Genomic DNA, 26,503 nt, shown 5'->3' on the forward strand with positions numbered 1-26,503 from the left:
GTGCTCTGCTGCTCAGAGTTTAATATCAAACTGTGAATCAGCCCGAGTTCTTTTTCATTCACACCTCTTGCACTCGCGCGCCTATTCAGCTCGCGAAAGATATTCCAGCTCGAGTTTATTTATTTTTTATCGCACGCAGCACGCGGGCTGACTATCCACGCAAAGATATTTGGCTCTGAAGAGAGATTTATGTACGCGACGCACAATTGTGTTGATTTTGCATTGTCCCGTTCCTCCATCTCCGCGATGAGGCACCGGAGATAATCATTTAGAAAAATACCTACACACGTTGGCCACAAAGCTGGAAACACACATTTTCCGTCGCTATTTTGTGTGTTTGCATGTTATCATTGCGTGAGCTTTTTTTAATAGCGGATCCCTCCGCTTTTTTGAGCTGTTATATAACTTGTGTTTATTTTTACGGCACCAACAGGAATGGGATTGTTATTTTTCACTTTGTGTCGCCAAGGCCATGCAACTCAATGCAGGAATTGTGGACACGCTGAACGAAGTAAAGTACACAGAAAGGGACAAAGAGGAATGAGAATGTTGCACGACCAGCCTGAGTTTTTTGAGACCTCTCTTTTGTGGGAATCAAATTAGCTGTGAAATTCCTATCTCAGGACATTAAATTAAGCAGAACTCAAATGATTCAAAAGAGCCATTGGTCATTGGCCGCATTTTTCTTTCCAAGAAGGACGTGACCTGTTACATGTTACATGTGCTGAATTATTGCTAGATATACACACGAGGTTAAAATAGCATGTTGCATAACCATTTGTTAAAATAACTTCGTGAAATCATTTTCTAACAGATTATATCTTTCTAAAATTTTGTTTCCATTGCAATTGGGGGCATATTATATTTAGAATTGTAGCAATATCTGATGTGTGAACTCGCCAAAAGACAATAAAGATGATAATGATATATCCTAGACTGCGGCAGCAGAATAAATATCTTTTTGAAATAATAGACGAAGAGAGTGTTTCCAGTGAGCCAAGCTCGCAAGTACAGACTTTTTTAATATATATCAAAGATTTCAAATTAAATAATCTGTCATTCTCGTCTACTTTTAGGGTATTTTGCTGTCATGAATTTGTGCCAATAATGTCTGTCTTACACCACACAGTTTTATTTTTGTTTTGTATTTAAAAATTTATATTTTTAATTAATTATTGCAGTAATCATCAAACACAGAGCAAATTAGGTTGTTAGCAGTAAAATAAATTTAAAAAATTGCCTTACTCAATGATAATTAGCTTGAAAAATAATTATAATTGCCTGATAAGTTTACTAAATATACAAAATTGACAAATTGCTTGATGATACGATTTCTTTGTTTCAGTTGTTGAGTGAAGCGGTATTCATCAACCGTGCGATGGCTGCACCAACGAATATTTCATCAAATCCAGTTTTATCGTGAAAAAATTCAAACCCCTGAGAAAATCTAAAAAGGGGACGAAAATAATGCACATCTCAACGGAATAATTTGCCGGGCCTGCGATCCAACCACTTCATTTGATATTATTGGAGTTTTCGCCACCCCTCGCGAAGGACAGGTTACATACCCGCTATCCATAATGAAAAGGCGTTATTTTTTGCCGCACGCGAGATGTTATTATTGTCAGCCAGTGCAGTGCAGCGTAATTTACTGGCGACGACGACGGTTACTAGCCTACCTCAATACAATGACACTGCACATTCGTCCAGCGCCGTTTTTTGTGCACTTGCGCCGCGAGCCTGCTTTCATATTCCAGTTTTTGCTCGCCCGCGGAGGTGAATTTCATTTTCAAGATGTGCAGTCGCGTGTGAGAAATGGTAATTTTTGATCCCTTCATTACCGAGGATTGTGATGCTCCAACATTCATTGCTCGTTCATTACTATTCATCGGCGTTTGCGAGGAAAAGAGCTCGTTAAATTTTCAAGTGTAGTACCTGGCTCGATCAGCTCTCGGCACGGTTGCGTGTTCCTGCTCGCCTTAGAAAGAAGAATACATCTGCATATATACAAGAAACCAACGTGAAATCGCGTTTTTCGCATCACATGCTTCAACAGACATCGCAGGCGATCTATTAATTTAAATTTTTCATGCACTCTTGCACATTTTATTCGCTCCTGTCAGCCTTCAAGGCAATTCATTAGACGAAAAAAGTGATGTGTGAGATACGTTAGAGATTGCGAAATTAATCTAGCTAGGCAAATCAATACTCTTGCAGTCATTTAAATTATTGTTAAATTTTGGATAAATATTTGATTGGCTATTATTATTTTCTTTAAATCAACTAGTCATAATAATTTATTCTCAACCCTAAGTTATATAGCATCATTGGGAGCAGGGTAAAAAAATTGTGAATAAGTTATATCGTTTATTTACGTGAATTTGCATTCATTCTTCATTTTCTAAGCATACGCATGGCAATGGCACACAATAACAATATTATTTATTTTGACTCGTTTCACTCTGCGCACTTCAAAATTATTTCAAAAAGTCATTGGAAATTGTTATTTTTTGGTTCGAATTGTTGATGTATTTCGAGCACGTGCAATGTCAGAATCTGAGTGCGAGCTGATGTGGTATGTGGTGTACACAGTTTAATAATCTTTGATGTAACTTTTGATGCGGGAAAAATAAATTTAATTAATTTTACACAATTTTTGCTCTTTGATAAATCGACTGATTTGATTGACTGGTAAAAATCGGTAAAAGCAGCAGGTAAAATGCTATGCGGTAAAAAATAATGACAGGGTCACTTTAGCTTCAATTTTGATTGGTGCTCTTATTGTCAGCAAAATAAATCAGGTCATTTCAACGGTCGGTTCTCAGAACTCTCTGCAGATTAATTATGTCGAATGGATTTAGTTTTGCTGGTAAATGAGAGGCCAGTACAGTGGGAGAAAGTGCAAAATAATCAGGATAATTAGTTTCTACAAATTATCACTGACTAAAAATACGTAATATTTTTAAATTAGAAAAATTGTATTAAAATATAGCATGGCTGTTGTACAACTTTCTGGCCTGCTACGGAGTACGGACCCTTAGGGGCGCCATGACCAGGCGCCCAGGCTGACTACTACGCGCTTTACAGGATGCCCCACGCTTTGCGCGGTGAAATGGAGGAAATTTTACAAGAAATGCTCCGACAACGAGTAATTGAACCGTGTAATAGTCCGTGGATGATTTTAGTGGCGAAAAAGGACGCGGATGGGAATATATCAAATATCGCCCATGCATTTATTGGCGTGGATTAAACGCAGTTACAACAAAGCGCGCGTTTCCACTGCCAATCGTCCAGGATCTCCTGGACGTGCAACAGGGGTGCATATGCTGCGTATTCTCCACTCTCGATTTAGATTGCGGTTATTGGCAAATACCAATGCAAGAAAGCTCAAACAATTTTTGTAGTGCCACAATAATGGCCAACGAATGATTTTTATCATTATTTATTTTTAAATTATCTATCTCACTTTGCCCTAGCCCCTATTCCACTAGCCTGACAAATTGTTCAGTTATACGGGGAGATTAATCATGAAACGATTGACCCTTAGGGCATCTCGCCCTGCTCTTAACAAGTGCACGAATTCTTTCCCTGCATGCCTGATGGCCTTTGAAGCTGAAAAAAGGAAAAGGTATTGCTGCTATTCATTTCCCCCCAGCATTTTCAATTATTTCCCTCACAGAATTCGGGCACAAAGAGCGACCGAGTGTGTGTGCACACGTACATGCGCGATTCCTCCTCCTCATCCTCCTCGTGTGGGGGTGCAGCAAGCTATATAAAATTACTTGAGCAAAGCAGCATTCCAGAGGCCATTGTGCGCGAGCCCTTTAAACTTGCGTCACCACACCTGTGCTGCTGCGAAGAAGAAAAGAGAAGAAAAAGAAAGAAGGAAAGACGATCGCTCTACCTGTGCACCGTCAGGCACAAAAACGCGAAATTTTAGCAGGATGTGGCGACGCAACACCTGAATGAAATATTTGTGATCCAATAATGACGCCGCCTCCGCTATTCCTTTTTTTCTTCTCTTAAATTCACCTTCCTCAAGCCTGCCAGACTAGGTGGAAAAAAAATGACAATGGGCTCCACGAAATTCCGCCTTTCATCGAAAAATGAATCTGTTGGGCGGTAATAAGATCAGAGGTCTCTTTTCTTGTGATTCATCCCTATCGGAAAGATCTGTCTTTGAAGCGCACACCGTCTTTGGGGAGTATTATTAACGTAATTCAGATTCCCAGTCTTCTTCGCACGATGGGAAGGAAACGTGCACGTTATTCAATCAAATGGGGTAAAGGAAAAAGGTTTATCTTCTGCAATCTGTCAACACCATCTTCTATCCTCTTGTTCCCTTTTCTCAATGGATTTTTTACGTGAGAACTCCAAGTATCTGGTGACAGATTACCAACAAACAGATAATAAATTGAGCGTTTCAAAAAAACCATCTCAGCGTGTCGACTCTTTATTAACTACGTCAAACTCAAAAATTCAGAACCAACACAACTAATTAAGTAAATCGCATTCTATTTGGATTAACTTTTTGTATTGACACCCGCCTAACAAATTTTCTTCCTGTACCTATTCTTCCGAAATTACTGAATTAATAGACGTAAGAGCTTATTTTTAGTTTTAACATTCTGAATATTTTTTAACTTTCAAAACATTTGAAATCACTTAGTTCCACATAATATTATTGCCAATATTTGACTTCACTAGCTGCAATGCCCGCCTACCTGTCTAATCCATGAAAACAAGGAGGTCAATTTAAACTTTTAATTTGATGTTACTGAAACGAATCAGAATATTGGTATTCGCACGCTACTTTTAATAGCTCTAAAATTGCAAGATCGGCGCAACACAAGTGGAATAATGCTGCATGTGTTCATTTTAAAAATGTATTATAAATTCCATTAAAAATTGATTTGTGAACAGATCTGATGTTCTTGCCAAGTTTAAATAATTTATCAAAGTTTAGTGCTAAATTTTAATTCTAAAATATTGGGAGTGGGTTGTAAATTATTCTTAATATCATACTGCTTTTTCATGAACTGCGATTTTCATTTTTTTCCATTTTTATGCAAGAGACCTTTTTAATTTGGAGTAAGATATCAGCTTCAAAGCGGTGCCAGATAATGCATCCCTATCGTGTTTAGTTCAATTTCTCTTCAACAGATGTCTCTTAACCTCAGTTTGTGATGTCAACAAACAATTATTATTGTTGTTCACGTCTTCACGTGTTTTAACAATCCGCTTTGATCACCATCAGCTCTGAATGGAGGATCCAAAATTGGATTTCACTGGTGACAACCCAGGGGCAGTGCGGCATGGAAACTTCATTAATTACTACCAATTTCATCCAGCTTCTGAGCGGATCCAAAAACTGCCTCTAGATATCTGGACTCACCCTTCAAGTGATAAAATTGTATGCCTCGATGTCGGCTGTAACACAGGGGTAACATCCAAATTGTGATATGTATTTGACTTTGCAAGATTCATGTTTTTTTGTTTTTCTCTGCGCAGGAGCTAACCGTGGAACTTCTGAGGTTTTTGCAAGCAAATCTAAGGACTGCCAATGAGAAAATACCGAAAATTCACATGGTAGGAGTAGACCTTGATCCTGTTTTAATCAGCAGGGCTAACGAGCAATTCACTGCCGTAGAAAGTATAGAATTTAAGACACTTGATGTAATGAAAGAGGTAAGTTATCAAGAAGGACAGTAATATAATAACTAATCATCACTTCTTATAAAGGATTCCTTGAGCCACCTTGAGTCTGTGGCTGCCAAGCATGGGTGCGCAAGATTCGCAGCTGTGTTTTTGATGTCTGTAACAATGTGGGTTCATTTGACTCACGGCGACAAAGCGTTTCATTTGTTCCTCAAGAACACTGCTAACCTAGCTGAAAAGTGGGTAATAATTGAGTCGCAACCGTGGAAATGTTACCGAAACGCGCAGCGACGCCTGATATCTTCCGGAGCAAGGGGATTTGAATTGTATTCAAAACTGACTGTCAAAGGAGTTCAAATTCCGAAATTTGTGGAAAAAGTACTGTGCGATGAGTGTGGCATGAAGAAAATCTTTGAAACCGATCCGACAAAGTGGAATAGAACTATTTGCATTTACGAGAAATATTAAAATTTAGAAATTAAAAATTCCAATTTTATTTAGTACACAATTAGAGGAAAATGCAAAAAAAACACCTGTTCCTGCATTTGTGTTTCTTTCAGAACCCGGTTTTCTTCAGTTCGTCCGTCAATTTAAGCCAAACTAGAATTAAGCGTCACAACAATTAAACATCACAGATAAAATGATAAAAAGAAAAAAGGTCCTACTTATCGATCAGAGGCGCTCTAAGCTGCTCGCCGATCCTGCTGGCCTTCGAGTCGTTCAGGTGGAAGATGGATTCAACAACAGAGAGCTCTGTACTCGTCGTGTCAGAGCCGCAGAACGCACAGAAATCGTTGACAACGAGCCCAGCCCCAATAACGTCAGACCCTCTGTTGACAGTGCCAGCCTGAAAATATTTCCAATTTGATAAGCTCTTTCTCTTTCCTCAATTCCTAATTGTAAAAACATTATTCAAAACTGAAGGAAATTAATCAAAATTGGTTTACAAAATTGACATACCACTAATGGCACTTGGAGAAGAGCTGCAAGCTCCTCTTGGTCAGCTAGGGAAGTTCTGGGATGAACTAGCCCTCCCTGGTCATTCAGGACACAATATGTGCCAACAAGTGAATTAGTAGCTACAGTCTGTCGGAAAATTTCTACTCCCAACGTGTCGGAGAGAACTTCTTCAGTTTCCTGTGAAACAAAATATTCATGTAATCAACGTAAATTAAACAGCACATTAATTAGTTTAAGAAAAAATATAGCTTCCCAAGTTGTTAGTTCTGTTCAAAGATCGATTGTAATGTTTGGTGTTTACTGAGGGGCCACATGCCACTGACATTTTACAAATATAACAACGATAGTTTTACACTGGAGGGTTCGTTATTTGAACTTGAATTGAAAAGCGTAATTATATATCTAAAACCAGAAAATTGAACTCAAAAATTATTTTGCTGATCGTAGATTTCGTCTCATTTAACTCATAATATTATTCCATTTTTTCAATTTAAAACTATATTTATTTAATACAATTTTCAACTTAAATTCATTGAATTGTTACGTTAATTGATGAACCAACATGTTGAAAACTATTTGATTTTGTTTGCAGTTTGCGGAATGGAATGACTCATGGAAGATACCTACTCTGTCTAGATCTGGGTGAACAAGCGCAACGTAATCATTGCACGCTATGACGTTACCAAGGGCAGATAATCTTTCCTCGACCCTCTGAATTTTAACTGAATCTGGAAGGGAATTTCGAAGGTGCTGAAGTTCTTGATCTGTTGTCGAATTGGGTACAACAAGTCCATTTTTATTTCCTAGAATGCAAAAATTATTGACGATGAGTACATACGACTGACCTTGAGAACTTTTGTGTCTGTTTTTCTAATAAACAATTGCAAGAACTTACCAACTGTAAGACGGCCGACGATTCTGCAGCCTGCAATTGATGCGTGAACGACTGGAATAGTCTCGCCTAATTCCACCTCGAAGGTGCTGGAATGCGCAGAGTCGAATAAAATCAATAATTTCGCGGAAATTTCTAGCACACTAACCTGTAGAAGTTTTCAGAGCCGCCGATTCCGACGAGACAGTACTTGTTTGTGAGTTTTGAGAACACACCAATTTCGTTATTATTCTCGAATTGCAAACGAACCGCCATGATTTTAATTATTGCAGGACAAACTTGAAATTTGCGGCAAAATGAGAAACAAAGTTGTAAAAAACCACAACAGAAGAATGAACCACGAGGTTCACTAACAAGGAACGGCGATTACACAGAGCAAACGCTGTAAAGCGTGTTGTGTCAGTGAAACAGAACAGTGCTGCCACCAAAACAGTAAAATAATGAGTTTGAAACCTAAGCGGGAAATTCAACTTCGTATTATTTATTTTCTTTCTTGTTGGCGAAACTAGCAGGCAGCCGGCAGGCCTTTTTCCAGCCGCTTCCAGCAAGTTTATTATTTATTATAGTAGTGTCGTATTTAAAATTTAAGAGACACCTCTTTCTACAAAGGGATACATTTAAGAGAAAACACTTTTAAATGAAAATGAGTATGCAATGTTCAGTTTAATTTTTGTAAAATATAATTTTTCCTTTTCTAAACGCCTCTCACAGTCTTATTATGCATCCCATCTTATATTTTTGTTACTTAATGCAATTTTTGTTTCAGACGATGATGCAGAAGATACATTCATCTGTGGTCGGTGCAAGCAAGAATTCCATGAATATGGCTTATTTAAGGATCATAAAATTACGACGTGCAAATTACAATTCTCCCTTAATTTGCCTCGAGAAGAAACTCCAGAGAAATCAGGTCCATCTGACAATGAGCAGACTCAAAAATATTTGACAGTTGAGCAGACAAAATGTTTAGGAGAGGTTATGTATGAATGCGAATCTAAAGCTAAATAATTATGCAATAGAACAATAATAATATTTTAATTAGAGGCTACGAAGCTGTTGATGCAGCTGATGTGTTGGCCACTCAGTTCTTCAGTTTGTCTCCCAACAAACAACCAATAATTGAAGTTACTGTAACAACCACTGTTGAAGATAATGACGAGTTTTTAGAACCAGGAAGTCTAAAAATCGTGGAAAAACCTTGTGATGATAGCAGTAAATTGGAGATTAATAATCATCTTACAAAACAAAAATCGATTCCTTCGTGAGTTCATTTTTTCACGCTTATATGTTCCCAAAAATGAATAATCCAATTTTAGCAAAAAGGCAAAAGGCGAGAAGAGTTATGTTTGCGAAATAGAAGGCTGCAACTTTGAGTTCCTCTATCACAAGGATTTAGTGAGACACATTCGGATTCACACAAGTACCAAATAAAATACTTTAAAATTGTTAAGACTCACTTTTAAATTATTTTTGCAGAAGAAACGCCGTTTACCTGTGGAATATGTGATAGAGCCTTTAGCCGAGCAGATAAACTTCAGCTTCACACCAGGCGCCACAAAAATATAAAACCCTACGCGTGTGATGTTTGCGATTACACAGGCGCCACCAGTTCAAATTTAAAATCTCACCAGATGGTCCACAGTAATTCAAGACCATGGAAGTAAATTTAAGAAGGCTGTCTTTTAAATTCCTCGATTAAACAATTTGTGTCGCAGATGCCAGGTGTGCCCTTACAGAGCTAGAGGTTCCTCTCAACTTGCCGTTCACCTTCGAAGACATACAGGTTTTGTTTTCAAACCTCAAAATTTGATTTCTGAATGAAAATTTATCATTCCAGGTGACCTCCCATTCAGGTGCACTTTTCCTGGCTGCAAATCTCGATTTAAAACTGGATCAAACCTCCGTCGTCACCAGAATATCCACAGTAGTACCAAGCCATTCACCTGCAATTTTTGTACACATTGCTGTAATTTGAAGAGTGAGTTTTCCAGTTGCATGCTATAAATCTCTTAGTTCCACGTAACACATTTTAGGTAATTTAATATCTCATATGAGGAAAGTGCATTTAAAAGCCGACAAGAGAATTAGGTGCAAGAGATGTAAACCAGCAGACTGTTACCGAGCAGCAGATTTTGATGACCTCCGACAGCACAACTTGAAAGTCCATCAAGGTAGTAATATTTTTACTTCGGCAAGAAAATGAACTAATTTTTTCTCTCAAGAGGACCTTCTCCTATGTAAAAAAAGTGACTGCCAAGCCTATTTCTTCAAAAAATCAGGGCTGGACGAGCATATAAAGAAAAAGCACAGCTCCGAGAAAAAGCCTTTGCTGTCCTGTTCGCTCTGCGAATATGTGTGCTCCAAAGAAAGTAAAAGAATAATTAAATTTTCGTTTAAAGCAAACCTCTATTAACCTCTATTAGGTATTCTGGCAAAACATAAAGCAACAAAACACATAGCACGTGACCATTTGAAAGAAGTGGAGTCTGTGAATCAATTGGAGCGCAAACACCAGTGCAGTGTTTGTGAAGCAACTTTTGTTCGAGAAGACTCGCTGCGAGCACATTCAAAAACGCACCAGTGCCACGAATCAGGGCTAGTGAATGCTGCTCCTCCAGGAAGCCAGCTTCAAATTCAAGACCTTATCTGTATCATTCCGAACCAAGCAGCTGCTGACGCTGATCCAACTATCCAAAATTAACCAGGTTTGCGATAAAACAAACTGCTGTAGTAAATTATACTAAAATCAAAATCAGAAGGACTGCATGATACTTAATATTATTTAACTCGCTAAATTAAGAATGATTACTCATGATGACTGAAGCCAAATCAATCACTCAAAGCGATTTGCAAAATAAGTTTAGAAAAAATTAATAATTTTAAAGCTATTTTTAACAAAATAAACCTATTCCGTATGCTTTGGAAGAGAAGATAAATCTTTGTTTAACCTAAATCACCATAGCAATGCAGAGAATTCTTGTTTCGTATTTCGTCGCAGAGCAATAAATTTAGGCTACCTCAAAATAAATGAAGGAAAAAAACAAGATTAGTGCTACACGGTGGCTAAGCACGCGAACGCGAATGTAATTTGCCTGCAACAAATATAGATAGCTCACCTGCCTACTTTTCCCGCAAAGAAAACCCCAGGGTCGTTTGATCATGCGTACTGCGGTGTACGTACTTTGGGTACTTGCGCTTTGGAAAATCAATGAATTGCTCTGCCGTTCTTTCGCTCACTAAGTGCAGACGGAAGAGATGCGACAGACGCCGCATACAGGTTACAACTAAAGCTTACGCAAGTATCTCTAGGATGTATTTTCAAAATATCTCACGGACCATTCTGTATGCTCTTTGTAGCCTTTAAATTCGAAAGGTTTCCTTTTATATTTTTTGATTACAAGGCATCTATTCAAAACTATTAAAGCTCTTTATTTTGCGGGTGCAGCAAAAAAGTAGAGATTTAAAATCCTTTCGTTTATTTTAGGTGAAGGTGAGTTATTGATTTAACATTTTCGCATTGTTATTAGCATTAAAATTACGCTCGTATTCAGGGTACGGTTGAAAACGATATAGTTTTGCCTATTATAAATGTTTATGCATCATAAATTATACAATGGAATATATTAAACCATTCCTTTTTTCTTTCAGAGCTTAATACGCAAAAAACTAAAACGACCATAGTCGTTTTATAGATAAACATTGTACAGTATTTAAAATATGAAAACCTGTGGTTTTATGAATGCGAGAAAATTAGATTTCGTAAAAATTTAACCCGTCCGAAAAATTTCCCTTGGTAGAATAAATTCAGCATTAATAATTATTATATTGCTGTTTATCTAAAATTTAGGCATAATAAATGTACCATCGCGCCTTTTCGTTCGAATCGATTTATGTTGGCACTACTTCGTTGATGGGCTGGTAAATCGATATTATGATAAATATAAATTTCGTGCAGAGCGCAAACATAAACAACAAACAGACAAGTTCGTTGTTTCGCTATCGCTTTTAATTATCTTGACAGTTTTTAGTTATTTGCTAGAATTTTTTGGTGTGAAAGCCCAAATGTCAACAATTTCTATCACTTTAAGAAACGTTTGAATTTTCTTGTTATTATGCCAATATTATGTATAATATTATTTAAAATTATTTCAGAAAATTAACAATTTATTATATCTATAATATATATGTATAACGTGTGAAACACGATATTTGTCTAGTTCTTTTTATAATATCAACGAGAGAGTTAAATGATAAGCGTGAAGGTGTGTATAACTTTAATTACATAATATCATAGCTTTTCAAATTTAAAGCAACAATTGACCCCACTTATGTGTTCGCCAACTTTTAATCTCTGACTCATGATGATTGACAGGTTATTTATCTCTGTGTACAGGTTAATGACGCTTCAAGTGACACAGCGTCCGATTTGAAAGTCGCTCCTGTAAATGAAATGCCTCAATTAGGCATGAAACGCAGGGCCATCGATGCCCCAGGTAAGCACACTTCAGTTTGGAACCTTTTGAGGTAAAATAACAATTGATGTCCCCATATGCAGATTTAAACAAAAAGAAGCGCAAGAAGGGCACTGCGCTCGGACCACTGCAGCCGAAAAACGCGGTGTGTGCTCTAAATGAACTTCGACCTGGACTTGAATACAGTCTGGTATCGCAAGAGGGGCCGACACACTCGCCTCTGTTTACTATGAGCATAGAAGTAAGACACATACTTAATAATTCAAATGCTAAATATGTATGCTAAATGAACCTTGCAGGTGAACGACCAAAAGTTTCTTGGCAGTGGTAGATCGAAGCGTCTCGCAAAGCAGGCTGTGGCAGAAAAGGCTCTGCAAAGCTTTTTGCAGTTTAAAAATGAGGCTGACGCTAGGCAAGCCATGGGCCGCCAGTTGACCGCTAAACAATTAGACATCGACTTTACCTCAGACATCTCTGAGTTTGACATGACACTCTTTGACCTGAACGCAGTACGAAAACAGCCGGAGGCGAAAATCCCGCCACCGATCGTACCGTCAGCCGCGGCGAAACCTAAACCTTCTAGTATGACTAGTCCTACAGCCGAACAGAAAGCCGGTACTTCTGTCACAAACGCCAATCCAGCCCTGACGCTGCAGCAGCAAAAGCAGGCAAAATTAGCCAAGATATCGCCGCTGGAGAAAAATCCAGTCACCATTCTGAACGAGTTGGTGCCTGGTACCAAGTTTGAGTGTGTCGGAGAGAGCGGTGAAGCTAATACGAAATTCACCATGGCTGTGACTGTCGAAGGACAAGTTTTTAAAGGAGCAGGTGCAGCATTCCACTGTCTATGGTGCTTTTTAATATTTTTATTCATTTTTAGGACCTAGCAAGAAACTGGGAAAAGCAGCTGCTGCTAAAGCGGCTCTCTTGAAATTGTACAATCTGAATTTCTCGCCATTTCAAGGAATTCACACTCAACAGAATTCGACTCTGGGGCAAAACCAGAACTTTGTTTCCCTGCCGCAAATGCTGGCAGACCACATTTCAAAGTAAGGAAATGAGTTGTTGGGAATGCGTATTTAAATTTAAATTGTAATTTATCTAGTCTTGTGCTGGATAAGTTCTCTGCTCTGATGGTAAGCAAACCCGCTCACTCGGGTCGAAAGGTTCTGGCTGGAATTGTGATGACGACAGGCTCAGCCATGGATGACGTGTCTGTGATTGGAGTAACTACTGGCACTAAGTGCATAAATGGCGAACACATGAGTGATCTAGGAAGCAGCTTGAACGACACTCATGCTGAAATTGTCGCCCGCCGATGTCTTTGTGATTTTTTGTACACCCAGTTGGAGCTGCATTTGAAATCAGGTACAATTAAGAATTTGCTTCACATCTGCAAAATTAAACCCAATTCGTTACTTCAGGGTCTGCAAGTGAGTCAATTTTGGAGGTGAAGCCAGATGGGAAAGGTTTCAGAGTGAAATCGCACGTCAAGTTTCACCTGTTCATCAACACAGCGCCTTGTGGCGATGCAAGGATTTTCTCTCCCCACGAGACAGCTAACACTGAAGAGCGTGTGGACAATCATCCTAATAGAAAGGCAAGAGGACAGCTTCGCACCAAAATTGAATCTGGTGAAGGCACCATACCTGTAAAGAGCTCCGAGAAGATACAAACCTGGGACGGTGTTTTGGAGGGCGAAAGGTAAGAAATATTTGTAATTTTAAAATTAAGATGTTTTTTTTATTCAAGGGAAGTGTATTCAATATCAATTCTTTATTTAAAAAGGCGCTCAGTAGAATCTTTATTTAGTAAGATTAAATTTTTTTTTAAAAATTGAATTTTGCTTTGTTTATTTTTGCTGGGTTTCCATCCCCATATAATCCAGGATGAAAACACCTGCACCTGGAAATACTGATTTGTTAGTGTTTTCTTTATTTTCAAAACAATTGCGTTTAAACGTAATTGCTTTTAGACTTTATATAATAATCTTTTGTCACTGGTTGAGAAAAGGTTTATAACGCTTGAGTGTCATGTCACATAAATGTCTAAAGCAAATTTGGAAAACTATAGTAAACAGAATAACTTTGAATATAACTATTTTTCATCAAAATTGGTAAGCCCTTTTTTAAAATGATTTTAAATAAAGAGTAAAATATGTTTTGTTCGATTAATCTCAGGTTTTAATTGTTTTCAGGTTAAGGACGATGTCTTGTTCAGACAAAATCGCGCGATGGAACGTACTTGGTCTTCAAGGAGCACTGCTGTCGCACTTTATCGAGCCAGTCTACCTGACTAGCATAGTTGTAGGCTCACTTTTCCACCCGTGTCACATGTACAGGTTGGTAGCAATTGACAGTTCACGTTATATTTGTGAAGAACTATTAATTAACACCTGAACTGCCGGTCCTTTGTCCAGGGCTGTTTGTGGTAGAATTGAGAACACAGTCCAGGGACTGCCACCTCCTTATCGCCTCAATAAGCCTCATATGAACCTGATTAGCTCACCTGAAGTCCGATTACCAGGCAAAGCTCCTAGTCATAGTGTTAATTGGACGATAGGTATGCCTTCTTAAAACCATAACATTGAACAAATCAATCGCTTAAAATCTCATTTAGCGCTAAAATAATTTCCTTTTATGATAAAAAAAACATTCCCGTCCTACCCCTTGACTTAAATGAGTAATGGCAGGTGAGGATGGTCCGGAAGTCATCAGCTCAATGACCGGCAAGAACGAGACAGGAGGCGCCTCTCGGCTCTGCAAGCGAGGCTTTTTCGTTCGATTCATGCGCCTTGTGTCGACGTTGCCTACCGTCACTGGAATAGGCAGCCCAGGCAACCCTTGCCCGCCTACGTATTGTGATGTCAAGGATGCTATGCATGATTACCAAGTAATAATGAATATTAGTAAATCAATCAAAGCTAGCCAAAATTTATCGTTTTTCAAGTGCTTTCTTAAACTTCTTGAGGCAATCAATAGCAATTTTTGTAATAATAGTTGTTGGGTTTGAATGCTGCTTATTCACAACACTTTTCATTTAGCTTTAAAAATCTCAGTATTCAAAACCATTTTAATTCAGGAAAAAATCATTTAAATAAAATTAAAATTTTGTACCAATTTTAAATTATACAATAATAATAATCCTGCTGTAGTGAACCTTAAAGTGTGCACATTGCCGCTGTTTTCCATCCAATGTGAATTAATCTTTTTTCTAGATGGCCAAGAAACAGCTTTTCATATCGTTCCGCAAGGCTGAGCTGGGCGAATGGTTGAACAAACCCGTCGAGCAGGACATGTTCGAGGTGTCCCCATATGAGGTAAATGGGGAGCTGGTTAACGAACGGGCGCGTTTGATCGCCGGAGTGGGCGAGTGAGTCGCACGATGGGAAGGCAAGGCGCAGCACCCCATTGCTGCCCCCAACAATTTTGCAATGCAACACGCCCGGCTAGGGGTCTTTGAGTAGAGGCTACCCAGTCCCAAGAGAATCAATCTTCCATTGAGTATCTTGCCTTTGTTGTGACATTTGGACGTTGAAAGTACCTCTTCAATTTTAGAAGACTGACGCTAATTTTTTGTTTTGTTTTGTTAAAAATTGTGCGTTAAGCAAAGATTTAATTAAATTTTTTTCATGGTGAGTGGAAAAAGTTTTCTTCATAAATTTTTAATTGATTTGGACTTAATGGTTTGTAAGTTAGCCTGACATTTTTCACAAGTCAGAGCTTCAGGTTTCATCCTTTGCAGTCCAAAAAAAAAATGGAAGGCTTGTGACTAATAGCTGACTAGCTCAAATCACACTAGCTGAATCGTGTCCCTCTCAACTTAGCGACCCGCTCATTCTCTTTGGCTTCAGGAAAAATCATGCTATAATTAACTCAATCAAATGTAACCAATTCAATGGCGTCTGTATTTGGTGTCAGCTAACTCTTTCAGCAATCAAATAAAATCATAATCTTGATGTCAAAAAAGCAATGTGTTTTAATGCGAAACCCAAGCAGTTAATTAGTAAAGAAGAAAATAGTCCTTTTTTAGCGGTTGCATGGTTTGAATTAAATTAGCTGTTAAGATGAATATTAGCAGTCGTTCAGGGTGTTAGTATGAATCAAAACATGAATGCTCTGGAGGCAGAAATAAATATATATTTTGGCAAAAGAATCACACTATAGTCATCACAATAAGAAGCGCTAAAATTTACAAGAGATCGAACATGAGCTCTAATGCAAAATTTAAAGCAGTATGGAACTAAAACAAGCATATGCTGTAAATTAAACTTGTGTCTCTGGTAAATTGTCATCCTTGTTTTTCAAGTCTATTTGTTCAGGGGTTTGGGAAGAAAGTGACACGGCAGAAGAGGCAGGCGACAGAGATGGAGGTGAGGTGATTGTGACCGGAAGAACGGTGACGGGAGAGGAAACCTCGGACACCAAGGGGGTGCTTTCATCAGCACTGAGGTGCGGTTCTTCGTGATTGTCTCTGGAGCGGAAAATTCGGTCCTTGATTTTCTCCAGGCTGGAGGCGGGTGTCATTGACGGGGCAAGTGAACGCCGAAGCGCAGAAATGCGGCGAGGAGAAGCGGGAGGGGTGGATACTTCAGGGAAGAGAATGTTTTCGTCTTGTGGGCCGGCCACAAGGAGAGAGACTGGCCGCTTGTTCTTCTCTGACGGCCGCAGCAGGCGTCTCGTACTACCAGGAGTGTCAACTGCAAAACGTTCAATAACTCCAGATGTGAGATCTGATTTAAATGCAGTGAAAATGAGCATGCAGAGCAGAGTTGGTTTAACGATCAGTGCAGTTTATTTATAGTGCCCACCTCAACCTTCAAATATGTACATGACGTATATTAACGAGATTAACTGAGAGTTTAGATAATGCGTGCCGCTTATAAGTGACTATACTCCTCGTTCATGCCGGGAGACTCACTCTGTGCTGGCGAGTTGGTCGATGTCAAGAGCGGCGTTCCAGGCTCTTCCAGCACGTCTTCAGAGGCCTCTTCACTCAGAGTGCGTAGGGCCTTGGAAATCATTTGCTCCTCCATTGAAACCTGCATTTGAAATCGATTAATATTATGAGCTGTTGCCCGAAACACACAGTACTTGTTTCTCAAGCATTGACTGCTTCTGCCGCGTATCAATTCTGCTTGGTTTTGTTGTCTCCTTGGTGTCGCCAGACATTCCTGGTTTTGAACTCAGCGAACCTGCAAAATACAAATAAATAGGGCTGTGCAATTGAGACGGTCAATTTTTTCTGAGCCTCCAATCGTTGCAGGACAATCAAATGAGCACATATTTTGCTGTTTTAAGCCATTTTAACCACCTATTTACTTGCCAAAATGTTTAAAAGCAAACATAACCTTCTAAATCATCTATCAATCCATAAGTTTTAGCTGTGCGTTAGGAAATGTTTCCCACAGTTTCATTTTGTGCAACTTAACAATTTATAAAATTCTCCATAACATAAGTCGCACGTTTCTTGAAATTTGAGCAACACAAGTTTATTGGTAGATAATGCTTAATTTTTACAGTAAAAAGTGTTAATTGGGCTGCAAAATTTAATGTTTTGAAAAAAAAAACAGTATAAAACCAATAAATCAGCTAAAACCCTTTAATGAAAAGTATAAAAATACTTGAATAATAAAATTAAAAAACAAATATTTTGATTTATAAATTTGCGCATGAAATGAATGAATTCAATTACGAAAAAAATATTGTCGTCAGTTTAAAATACAAAAATTCCTATCTACCTTTGTCATGAGCGAGAAGTTTTTAATCTTTAGCGTCAGTATTGCAATAAATATGAATGTTTTGGGGGAAAAATGTAATAGGGCTTTCAACAGAAGCCAAAACTAGTTGAGCGTGACCAGGACGTCAAACTTCCAGGAAAATTTACAGCATTCCAATGCAATTTTTAAAAAAGGGACCTTGTAAGGATTCTTCGGTACAAATAATGTCTGTGCTTTCTTGCTGAAAATTGATAGACTAAAACTTACGTTGAACGGGAGCAAATCGTACTAGGTTTCTCTCTTCTACAGGATTTACAATCTCTTGTTGGCGGAGTGACAATATTAACCACTTGAATATTTCCCAATCTCCAAAATTGAGATGAACAACCTGAGATGAAACAATCTTTTTAGTACAAATAGTAAAAAAATATAGACCTGTATTTACATTTTTGAGCTCGTTCAAATCACACATTGCTAACACCTTTCCTCCAATGTTGTTTTCCTTGAGGGATTTCTGGAGATTGGTCACAGTGCTCGGACTCAGATCGTCAACGGAGTTCAAAAAGTCGCAGAATCCATCCACAGACATTCCCGACAGCTTGGTATCCTCAGGGTTGACTTGGATGTTGGGCATCGGTATCGGTGGTCTCGGCTGAATTATCATAGGCGACTCCCAAGGGTTGGGCCAGTTCATGATCGGACCAGGCTGGTGAGGCATCTGAGGCATCTGTGGATAGACAATCGCCTGACTTGGCGGTGTCGGCGCTGCTCTCGCGTACGTCCTCGGTCTCCTCAGCAGTGCTGGCGGCTTGGCGGCTGCAGCGCTCGCGCCATCCTGCTGCACCTGAGCTGCTAAGATGTCTTCGATGCCCACGTTGTCGTCTTTGATGACTCGTTTCAAAAAGGGATCAAGATTTATGGTGAAAGGTAGGTAGAGGCGCATGTGGCAGACAAGCAGGTTGCTCCGGTGGTTTGCCAGAAAGATTTCCAGCTTTTTCTCATCAGCATCCATCTCAAGTAAAGGCTCTGCTTCTCTACTTTGTGGTACATAAACCTTGACCCTGCACAATTCAAATGAGGCTACTCCCTTATGATTTTAAAATTGGATTAATTACTTCTCATAGACACTTCTCAAAGAGGCGCTATCGTCGAGAGCCTCTTCAAAAGCTTCCATGTACAGTATCATCCAAGACAAACGATAAGGCCACTGCTCAACCAGATTAATCCAAATCGAAACATGGTACCAGCTCACTTCCACTTTGAATGACCTTAACAACCGAACTAAAATTTAAAGAAAAATATTAGAACCACTTAATTTTATCGTAAGCCTAATATTTCACCTGTGATGTGCATAACATTCATCAGTCTCCTTAATGACTTTGGGTTGACATCTGAGAAGTAATCGTCAGTGATCATAAACCCCTTGGAACCGGCATCCATGCCGATGCCAACCCTGTTCAAATTAGATGCCAGAGAGCTGGCGACGCTTTCGCTGGACCACAGCCTCCTTGTGTTGCTTGAGCCTTTCCTTGCGTTGTTTGGTGCCTTCAAGCGGTCTCCTGCGGTTGACTCAGAAGACAATCTCCGGGAAACAAGCAATGCAGAGTCGTCTTGGCGGCGGGAGGACCACTGCATGGCCACCTTGGCGCGGTTGATGGCCGAATTTTGCAGATAGAATGGCAAATGAACGAGATTGCGCATGTAGGAGGTGCCTGAGATGGGCCCTTCTGAGAAAACCCTTTGACTATTGGATTCCAGGGCACGAGCTATGATGTGAGGATCAATGGCCAGGAGTACTATGAAGGGCGCATTCGCCTCGTTGAAAAGGGTACCAACGGCATCCAGGACTTGTAAAACTTTGTCTTGCTCTGCTGTATCCAAACCGTCAATCACGGCAACCAGTCTGGTTTGCTGACCAGAAAACGAATCTAGACACTCAACCTAGGCGATGATAATATTGTCAAATAGTTTGGACACAAAAATTAAATCGAATTACCATGTTAGTCATGAGGTTCACTTCAGCTCTCAGTTGGTGGATGAAGCCTTCGCCTTTGCTGTTAGAAATGGTATTTTGCAGCTGACGCTTTTGGGATAGCACTAGGCTCTGAATTGCTCGACCGACAGTGAAGAGGTTAGCAACGATCGCGACACTTAATACTAGGCCTAGAGTAACCACAGCAGCCTGAATACTCCATGTCTCAATCCTGTCAGAGGAAAAAATGCAAGGTTGAAAACCAAATGATTTTTTGAAAACGGGTGCGCAAGTTTCTAATAATTTCAAGACAGTATTTAAATGTATTTCTAGTTGAAAACGGGTGCACAAGTTTCTAATAATTTCAAGACAAAATTTAAATGCATTTCTAGTTTTCATAATATTACTTTAAAATAAAAATTAATTTACTAGCACTTACTAGATAAGGTAGTATCATGCAACGAAAACTAATGGATTTTTTCAATATATGCCTGAATCTTGGAAAGTCATGCACAAGAGACACAATAAATTTTCTTACTCGTTTTTGCTTGACGAGGCTCGCAGCCAAAATCCGATACCCAAGGCGAGCAGTAAAGCGCAGGTGTACAGCATGAGCCAAATGACAAAGTAAGGCAAGCAGCAGAGTCTTCTCCACTGCCAGGTGGACCTCATAGGCTCAGGTCTAAATGCACGATATAGTCTGGGCGCCCAAGTGCCGTAATCCTTCTCCAAAGCGTCATACAGTGAGCCAATCAAGTTCATAAGCGATGCCTCTCTGCCTGCCGCGGCAGACAACTTGGACTGGTCGCTGAAATAGAATCTGATGGGGCTGGCGTTGGTGTTTTCTCGGTTTTGCGAGGCGGGGTGGCAGAACAAAACCCTGAGCACCAGTTCTATGCGAGTGAGTCGATACGCCAGGGCAGAGCTGACTTTGTAAGGCCAATTCCAGTCGGATCTACAAAAGATGGTGTTGGTCAACGCACGGCTAAAATACTGCGAGCGACTACCTTTGAGCTCCAGTCCAGATCAAAAGCAGGATGAGATAGCAACCGATAAGGAATCCGAAACCTACTGAACTGCCCACAATCCAAGAGTTTGCGGCCAGTCCGCAAGCTACAGCCAATAGTAGAGACAAATGGACTAATAGGATAAAGAGAAGGGACGTGAAGGAGAATGTTGGTTCCACCCACCACTGTCTAGCGAACCCTTTCATTTCATCTGAGAAAAGCGAACTTTATTTTTGCAACCCTCAAAACATTGAGCAAATCTCACCTTTCAGTTTGTTCAACAAAAAGGACTTGCCACTGCCCCATTTGGCGAACAAACCCACAATGATGGGCATCGTGAGGAAGGGCTCACTAAGTGTGTCTGCAATAGCGGCTCCGTACAGATCGTATCCCAGCAATTTCTCATTTTCACTGCTGGAGTTCAAACGCCCTGGACATAACAAACAGTATTAACACTCAGTTAGAGAAATAAGAATAATTATTACGTTGTCCAAACATTTGGCCCAATATCGTTTTGCTGTGCTTCATGTCCAGATTGTAGGGAGTTTCACCAGCCTTGTTTGGCCTATACAAGTGCTGACTGTGCTTTGGATTCCTAAGCAAAACTTCAACAATAGCTTTCGATCTGGCGCGCATGGCAATGTGCAAGCAGGTGTCGCCTTTCTTGTCGGCTGCAGTGACTTTTGCCTTTTTGTCGAGTAGCATCTGGACGATGTCGGTGTTTCTGTTTCGCACAGCTTTCAGCAGGGCCGTGTCTCCGTCCTTGGTGGCCACTTCCAAATCAGGGTTCACCGAGAGCAGCAGCTTCAAAATTGCAGCGTTTCCTTTCTCAACCGCCCAGTAAAGAGCAGTTTTGTGGTCCTGTAAACAAGAATAAATGTCAAAACGTCAGTCACGAGTTTCAGTTTGCGAAATACCCCACCTTGCCAGGGATATCAGCGTCGGCGTATTTTTTGAGCAAAGACTCGACAACAGGGCGATGACCTCCTTTCACAGCATGAATCAGTGGGGTATCCCCAGCCCTATCTTGAACGTTGATGTAAGCGCCTTCACTCAAAAGTGCATCGACAATGTCCTGAAAACCCTCTTTGGATGCGACAGCCAATGCGGTGCAGCCATCCTTATCCTTCAGGTTGATGTTCACTTTGGCTTTTAACAGCAGCGTGACGGCCTCAGAGTGTCCGCCAGCGGTGGCCACTAACAGGGCAGTCCACGAGTTCATTCCAATCGCGTCTACATTAGCTCCAGCCTTCAGCAAAAGGGTCACAGACTCGGGGTTGCCGTTTCTGCATGCCCATACTAAAGCTGATGTCCCGCACTAAAATTTCACGAGATCAAAATTTTTGGTGAAAATCGTGGTTCTACACCCAAAAAAGGTAATGAATTAAAATAAGTCTAGTGGAATAAAAATCTTCATGATGAATTGGAATGCCGGAAATTTTCACCGAAGGGAACGTCATATTTTAGTTTCAGCTTCAGTTTGTACCTAAAAAGCCCTATTTCATAAAAAAATCAGAACGTAAAATAATTAAATATTTCAAATTTTCGCATAGATAAATAAAATACAAAACAAATTTTCAACAGTATTTAAAATAATAAAAAATTAATGGCAATAGGCGTTTTCTTTACTTTTCTTTTAAAATGAGAATAAGAGATTAATTTTTCCTGAAAGTTGTCTATTTTTCATGAAATAGGGCTTCGTGCAGGAGCTGAAACTATGGTAGATTATTAATAGATGACGTTTGTTCAGCACTTCAATTGTCATTTATGGAAGGGACCTCGTTAGGAATTTTCAAGAAGAAATATTTTATACCTTGTCAGCTGTGACAGCTTTGGCCCCATGCTCCAGCAGTTCTCTAATAATTTCCGAGTGTCCCCTTCCAGCAGCCCAGATCAGGGATGAAATGTTGTAGTTGCCCTGAGCGTGAACGTCTGCCCCTCGGGCCAGCAAAAGAGCCGCGGTTTCAGTGCGTCCCTTGTAACTGGCCCACAAAAGGGCTGTCCAACCTCCCATGTCTCTGTGCTCGATGCTTGCACCCGCGTCCAGTAATCGGTTGCACACGTCCGTGTGGCCCTCTTTGGCGGCACACAGCAACGCTGACCAGTTGTCGAGGTCCTCGGCATTCACCTCTGCCCCGAAATTGAGTAGCTCGTTCACAAATTCGATTTTGCCCCGTGATGCTGCTACTTGGAGAGCAGTTGTTCCATTCTGAAGACATATGACACAAATTTTCTAAATAGTGTTCATTTTAATATTGAAATAGGATTTTTCTTTCCGTCTTTTCAGTCATGAATTAAAGAGAAATACTCAAAAAGAGTTCAGTTATAATTTTGAAGCAAATTATATTAAAACTATAAAAATAATGAATGAAGGAGTCAATGGGAAAGAGAAAATTCACCTCATCACGGTCATCGACATTGACCCTGCGGGACTCGAGAAGGTCCTGCATGCCGCGTAGGTCATCGTCAACAATGTGGTTGATCAGCGTCCTGTGACCCATGGCCGCCATGACGTTGTCAGGCGCGGCGAGGGTCTGCAACAGCCCGTTACGCGAAATTACTATCAACTGCAAAGTGGATTCAAGCGATAGCATAGACAATTAACAACATGTCCTAAGATCATGCGATGAAACTACGAATAATGGCAGTCAATTAGAATTAGTGCCGAGTGCATTTCCTGAACGACAAACCACTATAAATCCAATCAAACTCCCTCCAACTTGAGGACAGACATAAAAATTGGCGTTTTTGGCGTGGAAATACACTCGGAATTATGACGCAGGATTAGTAGTGTTCACAAAAGATGCGGCTGGTTGAATATGGTTACTGAAAGTGGCCCTCTTCGGTCAACAAGGCCAATCAAGCCAAAAACGAGGAACACGCAGCATCCAGCACGAGACCTGGGACGAGAAGCGGCGCAGGCTGAAGCTGAAGCGCCTGCTGGAGCCATTGCTGTCGCCGGAGGGCGAGCCGAAGGTCGGCAGGTGCAGCAGCGACGTGGTCGGCGAGTGGCTCAGGAACATCTTGATCGAGCCGAGCGAACTGCCTCGGCTGCGCTGTCCACTGCCGTTCAACGCGGCCGGCTCCTGCACAGAGTTCGCGGACGACGCATTCGACGGCGCCGGCGTCACGGACAACAGCGGCAGGGCCGGACGCCGCTTCTTGCCGCACGCTTCCAGCATTCTTCCTCGGACTGATCGCGAGCTTCCGTGATCTTGGCCAGTGGCCAATGGTGCTAAAAGTCGGTCAGTTTGGTTGATCAATTCCAAGCATCGAGCAATCAAGACTCGAGCTAAAATGTAACTAACACGTGCACATTAATATCGATATTTTTGAAATTATTGCTCTGAATTAAAATCTGCGCTTGATTGATATGGTAAATTTCGACGATGGTTTAGCTAGAAATAGAGCAACTCCTGTGAATTGTACAGCATGTTAAGTGGACACATTTCATAAGAATACGTAAGTCAGAATAATTTAAAAATAATTTCAGACAAACTTACAATTTTTGTTTCAGTGTGTTTTTTTATGGAAACCGGATTTTCACGAGTGGCCGATTATTTTAATTTATACAAAATTAACCCTGCAAGTGCCTGTAACTCTTTGATAGCAAAAGTATCTACGAATTTTTTTAAAAAAATCTGAAAAAATATACACCCATGTTTTGAAAACAACACAAACCAAAAATTAAATAATGTACTCTTTGGAATCCTCGTTCCCGAAAAAAATTAATAGGAAAACACCAACGCTCAAGTACGGAAAATGAATGAGTTACTGTGAGGGTTGGATTTTTACCTCGAGTTTACTAGTAGACAATTAAAAATCGGGTTGTTTTAACAGGGTTCGGAATTTACCAGAGTTTTTTTATTTTTACCATACCAGTGGTGTTATTTACCGCGGTATTTACCAGTTTTAAGTGAAATTTTTTTGCTGCGGAGCACACTTTCAACTACTTAATTAATTATTAATTTATTATATGCTAAAAATACCACTTTCTTGGTAAATACCTGGTAAAAACTTGGTGGTATTTACCGTTATATACCATTTGGTAAAAACTTGCGAACACTGTGTTTTAAACGTGAATTTTGAAGTTATTTTATCAAGTATAATTAATTATTTGAGAGGAGCCACCGTCTCTTAATTAATTTGCAATTCATAATAAAGGTTTTCATTGGAAAGCTTAACCCCTTCCCGTTATAAAGAATGGACCAGAAGAGCAAAGAACTAAAATTATGAAAAGCTAACCAATTTTGCTAATTAAAATGCAAATAATAATTATTCTCTCATCCCACCTTAAAGAGCGTTTGCATGTTGGAAGCAGACACGTTAACCAGCACTGGAAGAAAACTAAAATTTTCAAAATTTCGTAAGCATTGAATAGCTTTAAGCATCTTATCTGTCTGTAGCAATAATGACAGTTAAATTCCTGCAAAAATCAACAAACTCACGATCCTATCATATTTACAAAATCAATACTTTACTATTTTTAGAAAAAGGGGGAAACGAGCCGCATATCAATGTTAAAAGTGTCTTTCGCGCTTTCAACTGTGGCGAAAAACAAATAAATTAATGGAAAAAAAAGAAGAAAATTAAAACCTTGTTCGACCCTCTGAAAGAGGCGATGGACGGCGCCACGAACTGGTAAAACGTGGAGACAGCGCCATAGGACCTGAGAGTCGGGTGTTTGCCTAAAATCGCCGTGGCGTCATTAAGCGAGTGAGTCGACATCGCGCCTGCCGACCCGCCGACGAGTGCCGAAGGCAGGAAAATTTCTACTGGAGCGCAGTTTGTGCCCGGCTCTTCGCAACGATGTTTACAGTGCGCACGACCACGAGACAAGCCCGAAATCTCCTATCTATCAATCGCGCGGCGTACAAATATTCCAGCCGTGGGCAGCAATAATTTGTCATGTGAAAAATGTATGGATGATAGATAACACGGCTCCAATCTTGTCTCACAATGACCAACACAGCGGCTCCTGCTCTCGCACCAACTGCATCGCTGGCACACACACACACATACCAATATCTCTCCTTGCGACACATTTCTGAGGCAACATGAATAGCTTTGTCGAGTCTCAAGAGAATAAGCAGGTAGTTTTATTATTATTTTTTTTTCTTGCTTCTCACTTAAATAATAACCCTTTAGGAAAACCCTATCTTCATTTGTATACGCAACGACGTTTTAGTCCAGTTGCATCACGTTCGATTTTAGTTTTAAGTACATTGAGCTGCACGAGTCATTCATCATTCAGTTGTTCTTTTGGAAGTGTGCGTTTAACGTCGAACGAAGTCTGCTGTTTCACTAATTGAATGTGATAACGACGATTTGAATATACGTAAAAGGACAGGATTGAAATGGGGACAAAACTGCAACGAAGAGGAGGTGCTGCTCCACAGCTGTCAAAATAGAGAATGTTACTGAGAAAATGTTTTACCTGGAGAGGAATCCGATCAATCCAAGGAATGTCCGATTTTTTCATTGCATATTTTCTTTAGGCTAATGAAAAAAGCCGTCGTCGACGGAGAACAGTCATAAGATTTTTGTAAACAAGTTGATGCCAACCTGACGACGACACACGTCATGTGACCCGAAGTTAGAAGCTAATAATTTAAAATAGAAATGTTTTTGAAAACAAAACAGCAGTGGTGCAACATAAATTTTCCAACAAATAAACCATTTTGAAGAATTTTTAGACAGTGGTGGCCCATCCCTTCTTTTTTATTTGTTTTTCGTAATATTACGCTGCTCAGCTGGTATGTTCTGTGTTAATGCTGTCATTCATAAAAAAAAACACGAGGCGCTGGGCGTACCCGCACCACG

At 40.0% G+C, this 26,503-nt stretch overlaps 4 protein-coding genes across 9 annotated transcripts; 2 read left to right on the forward strand and 2 right to left on the reverse strand.

Annotated features, from left to right (window-relative positions):
• The first annotated feature begins 5,199 nt into the window (after window positions 1–5,199).
• Window positions 5,200–6,126, forward strand: LOC135948020 (probable RNA methyltransferase CG11342). Its single transcript, XM_065497061.1, has 3 exons — window positions 5,200–5,443; window positions 5,512–5,688; window positions 5,743–6,126. Exons 1-3 carry the CDS (start codon window positions 5,264–5,266, stop codon window positions 6,124–6,126), a joined length of 741 nt encoding a protein of 246 aa, XP_065353133.1. The 5' UTR covers window positions 5,200–5,263.
• A 2-nt stretch (window positions 6,127–6,128) lies between these two features.
• On the reverse strand, window positions 6,129–7,858 carry eIF6 (eukaryotic translation initiation factor 6). The gene is made up of 6 exons (XM_065497062.1): window positions 7,659–7,858; window positions 7,514–7,599; window positions 7,246–7,421; window positions 6,619–6,795; window positions 6,324–6,505; window positions 6,129–6,258 (listed from the first exon to the last, which is right to left on the reverse strand). The coding sequence occupies exons 1-6, from the start codon at window positions 7,763–7,765 to the stop codon at window positions 6,249–6,251; spliced, it is 738 nt and encodes a 245-aa protein (XP_065353134.1). The 5' UTR covers window positions 7,766–7,858; the 3' UTR covers window positions 6,129–6,248.
• A 2,109-nt stretch (window positions 7,859–9,967) lies between these two features.
• On the forward strand, window positions 9,968–15,950 carry Adar (Adenosine deaminase acting on RNA). Of its 4 annotated transcripts, none has more exons than XM_065497053.1 (11): window positions 9,968–10,215; window positions 11,904–12,003; window positions 12,066–12,223; window positions 12,282–12,810; window positions 12,863–13,031; window positions 13,088–13,350; window positions 13,407–13,686; window positions 14,180–14,323; window positions 14,402–14,544; window positions 14,675–14,874; window positions 15,200–15,950. In XM_065497053.1, exons 1-11 carry the CDS (start codon window positions 10,114–10,116, stop codon window positions 15,356–15,358), a joined length of 2,247 nt encoding a protein of 748 aa, XP_065353125.1. In that variant the 5' UTR covers window positions 9,968–10,113; the 3' UTR covers window positions 15,359–15,950. The 4 variants fall into 4 exon arrangements, with proteins under 4 accessions (XP_065353125.1, XP_065353126.1, XP_065353127.1 ...); XM_065497054.1 differs by lacking the exon at window positions 9,968–10,215 and adding an exon at window positions 10,704–10,805; XM_065497055.1 differs by lacking the exon at window positions 9,968–10,215 and adding an exon at window positions 10,704–10,787.
• A 149-nt stretch (window positions 15,951–16,099) lies between these two features.
• Arms (Ankyrin repeat-rich membrane spanning) lies at window positions 16,100–26,256 on the reverse strand. 3 transcript variants are annotated; one of them, XM_065497050.1, is made up of 17 exons: window positions 26,118–26,249; window positions 23,581–23,915; window positions 23,080–23,214; window positions 22,494–22,889; window positions 21,603–21,998; window positions 21,166–21,541; window positions 20,946–21,110; window positions 20,681–20,891; window positions 20,212–20,628; window positions 19,698–19,905; window positions 19,042–19,642; window positions 18,817–18,982; window positions 18,147–18,762; window positions 17,969–18,089; window positions 17,076–17,176; window positions 16,903–17,023; window positions 16,100–16,681 (listed from the first exon to the last, which is right to left on the reverse strand). In XM_065497050.1, the coding sequence occupies exons 2-17, from the start codon at window positions 23,860–23,862 to the stop codon at window positions 16,248–16,250; spliced, it is 4,746 nt and encodes a 1,581-aa protein (XP_065353122.1). In that variant the 5' UTR covers window positions 23,863–23,915; window positions 26,118–26,249; the 3' UTR covers window positions 16,100–16,247. The 3 variants fall into 3 exon arrangements, with proteins under 3 accessions (XP_065353122.1, XP_065353124.1, XP_065353123.1); XM_065497052.1 differs by lacking the exon at window positions 23,581–23,915 and having other exon boundaries at window positions 26,118–26,256; XM_065497051.1 differs by lacking the exons at window positions 23,581–23,915; window positions 26,118–26,249 and adding an exon at window positions 25,277–25,628.
• Window positions 26,257–26,503: the final 247 nt, after the last annotated feature.

Source organism: Cloeon dipterum, chromosome 1 (assembly GCF_949628265.1).
Source record: "Cloeon dipterum chromosome 1, ieCloDipt1.1, whole genome shotgun sequence".
NCBI classification, from domain to species: domain Eukaryota; kingdom Metazoa; phylum Arthropoda; class Insecta; order Ephemeroptera; family Baetidae; genus Cloeon; species Cloeon dipterum.

What these genes read in the sequence shown, in the direction of transcription:
- LOC135948020 (XM_065497061.1), top strand. Translation starts at nt 5,264, where the DNA reads ATGGAGGATCCAAAATTGGATTTCACTGGTGACAACCCAGGGGCAGTG. An exon ending in ATGTCGGCTGTAACACAGGG is followed by an intron (nt 5,444 to 5,511) that starts GTAACATCCAAA and finishes TTCTCTGCGCAG; the next exon opens with GAGCTAACCGTGGAACTTCT. An exon ending in CACTTGATGTAATGAAAGAG is followed by an intron (nt 5,689 to 5,742) that starts GTAAGTTATCAA and finishes CTTCTTATAAAG; the next exon opens with GATTCCTTGAGCCACCTTGA.
- eIF6 (XM_065497062.1), bottom strand. Translation starts at nt 7,765, where the DNA reads ATGGCGGTTCGTTTGCAATTCGAGAATAATAACGAAATTGGTGTGTTC. An exon ending in GGCTCTGAAAACTTCTACAG is followed by an intron (nt 7,600 to 7,658) that starts GTTAGTGTGCTA and finishes TGCGCATTCCAG; the next exon opens with CACCTTCGAGGTGGAATTAG. An exon ending in TTCACCCAGATCTAGACAGA is followed by an intron (nt 6,796 to 7,245) that starts GTAGGTATCTTC and finishes TTTGTTTCACAG; the next exon opens with GAAACTGAAGAAGTTCTCTC.
- Adar (XM_065497053.1), top strand. Translation starts at nt 10,114, where the DNA reads ATGCTGCTCCTCCAGGAAGCCAGCTTCAAATTCAAGACCTTATCTGTA. An exon ending in TGTTTACTATGAGCATAGAA is followed by an intron (nt 12,224 to 12,281) that starts GTAAGACACATA and finishes TGAACCTTGCAG; the next exon opens with GTGAACGACCAAAAGTTTCT. An exon ending in TAGTGTTAATTGGACGATAG is followed by an intron (nt 14,545 to 14,674) that starts GTATGCCTTCTT and finishes GAGTAATGGCAG; the next exon opens with GTGAGGATGGTCCGGAAGTC.
- Arms (XM_065497050.1), bottom strand. Translation starts at nt 23,862, where the DNA reads ATGCTGGAAGCGTGCGGCAAGAAGCGGCGTCCGGCCCTGCCGCTGTTG. An exon ending in GGGCCAAATGTTTGGACAAC is followed by an intron (nt 21,111 to 21,165) that starts GTAATAATTATT and finishes TGTTATGTCCAG; the next exon opens with GGCGTTTGAACTCCAGCAGT. An exon ending in TGAACCTCATGACTAACATG is followed by an intron (nt 19,643 to 19,697) that starts GTAATTCGATTT and finishes ATCATCGCCTAG; the next exon opens with GTTGAGTGTCTAGATTCGTT.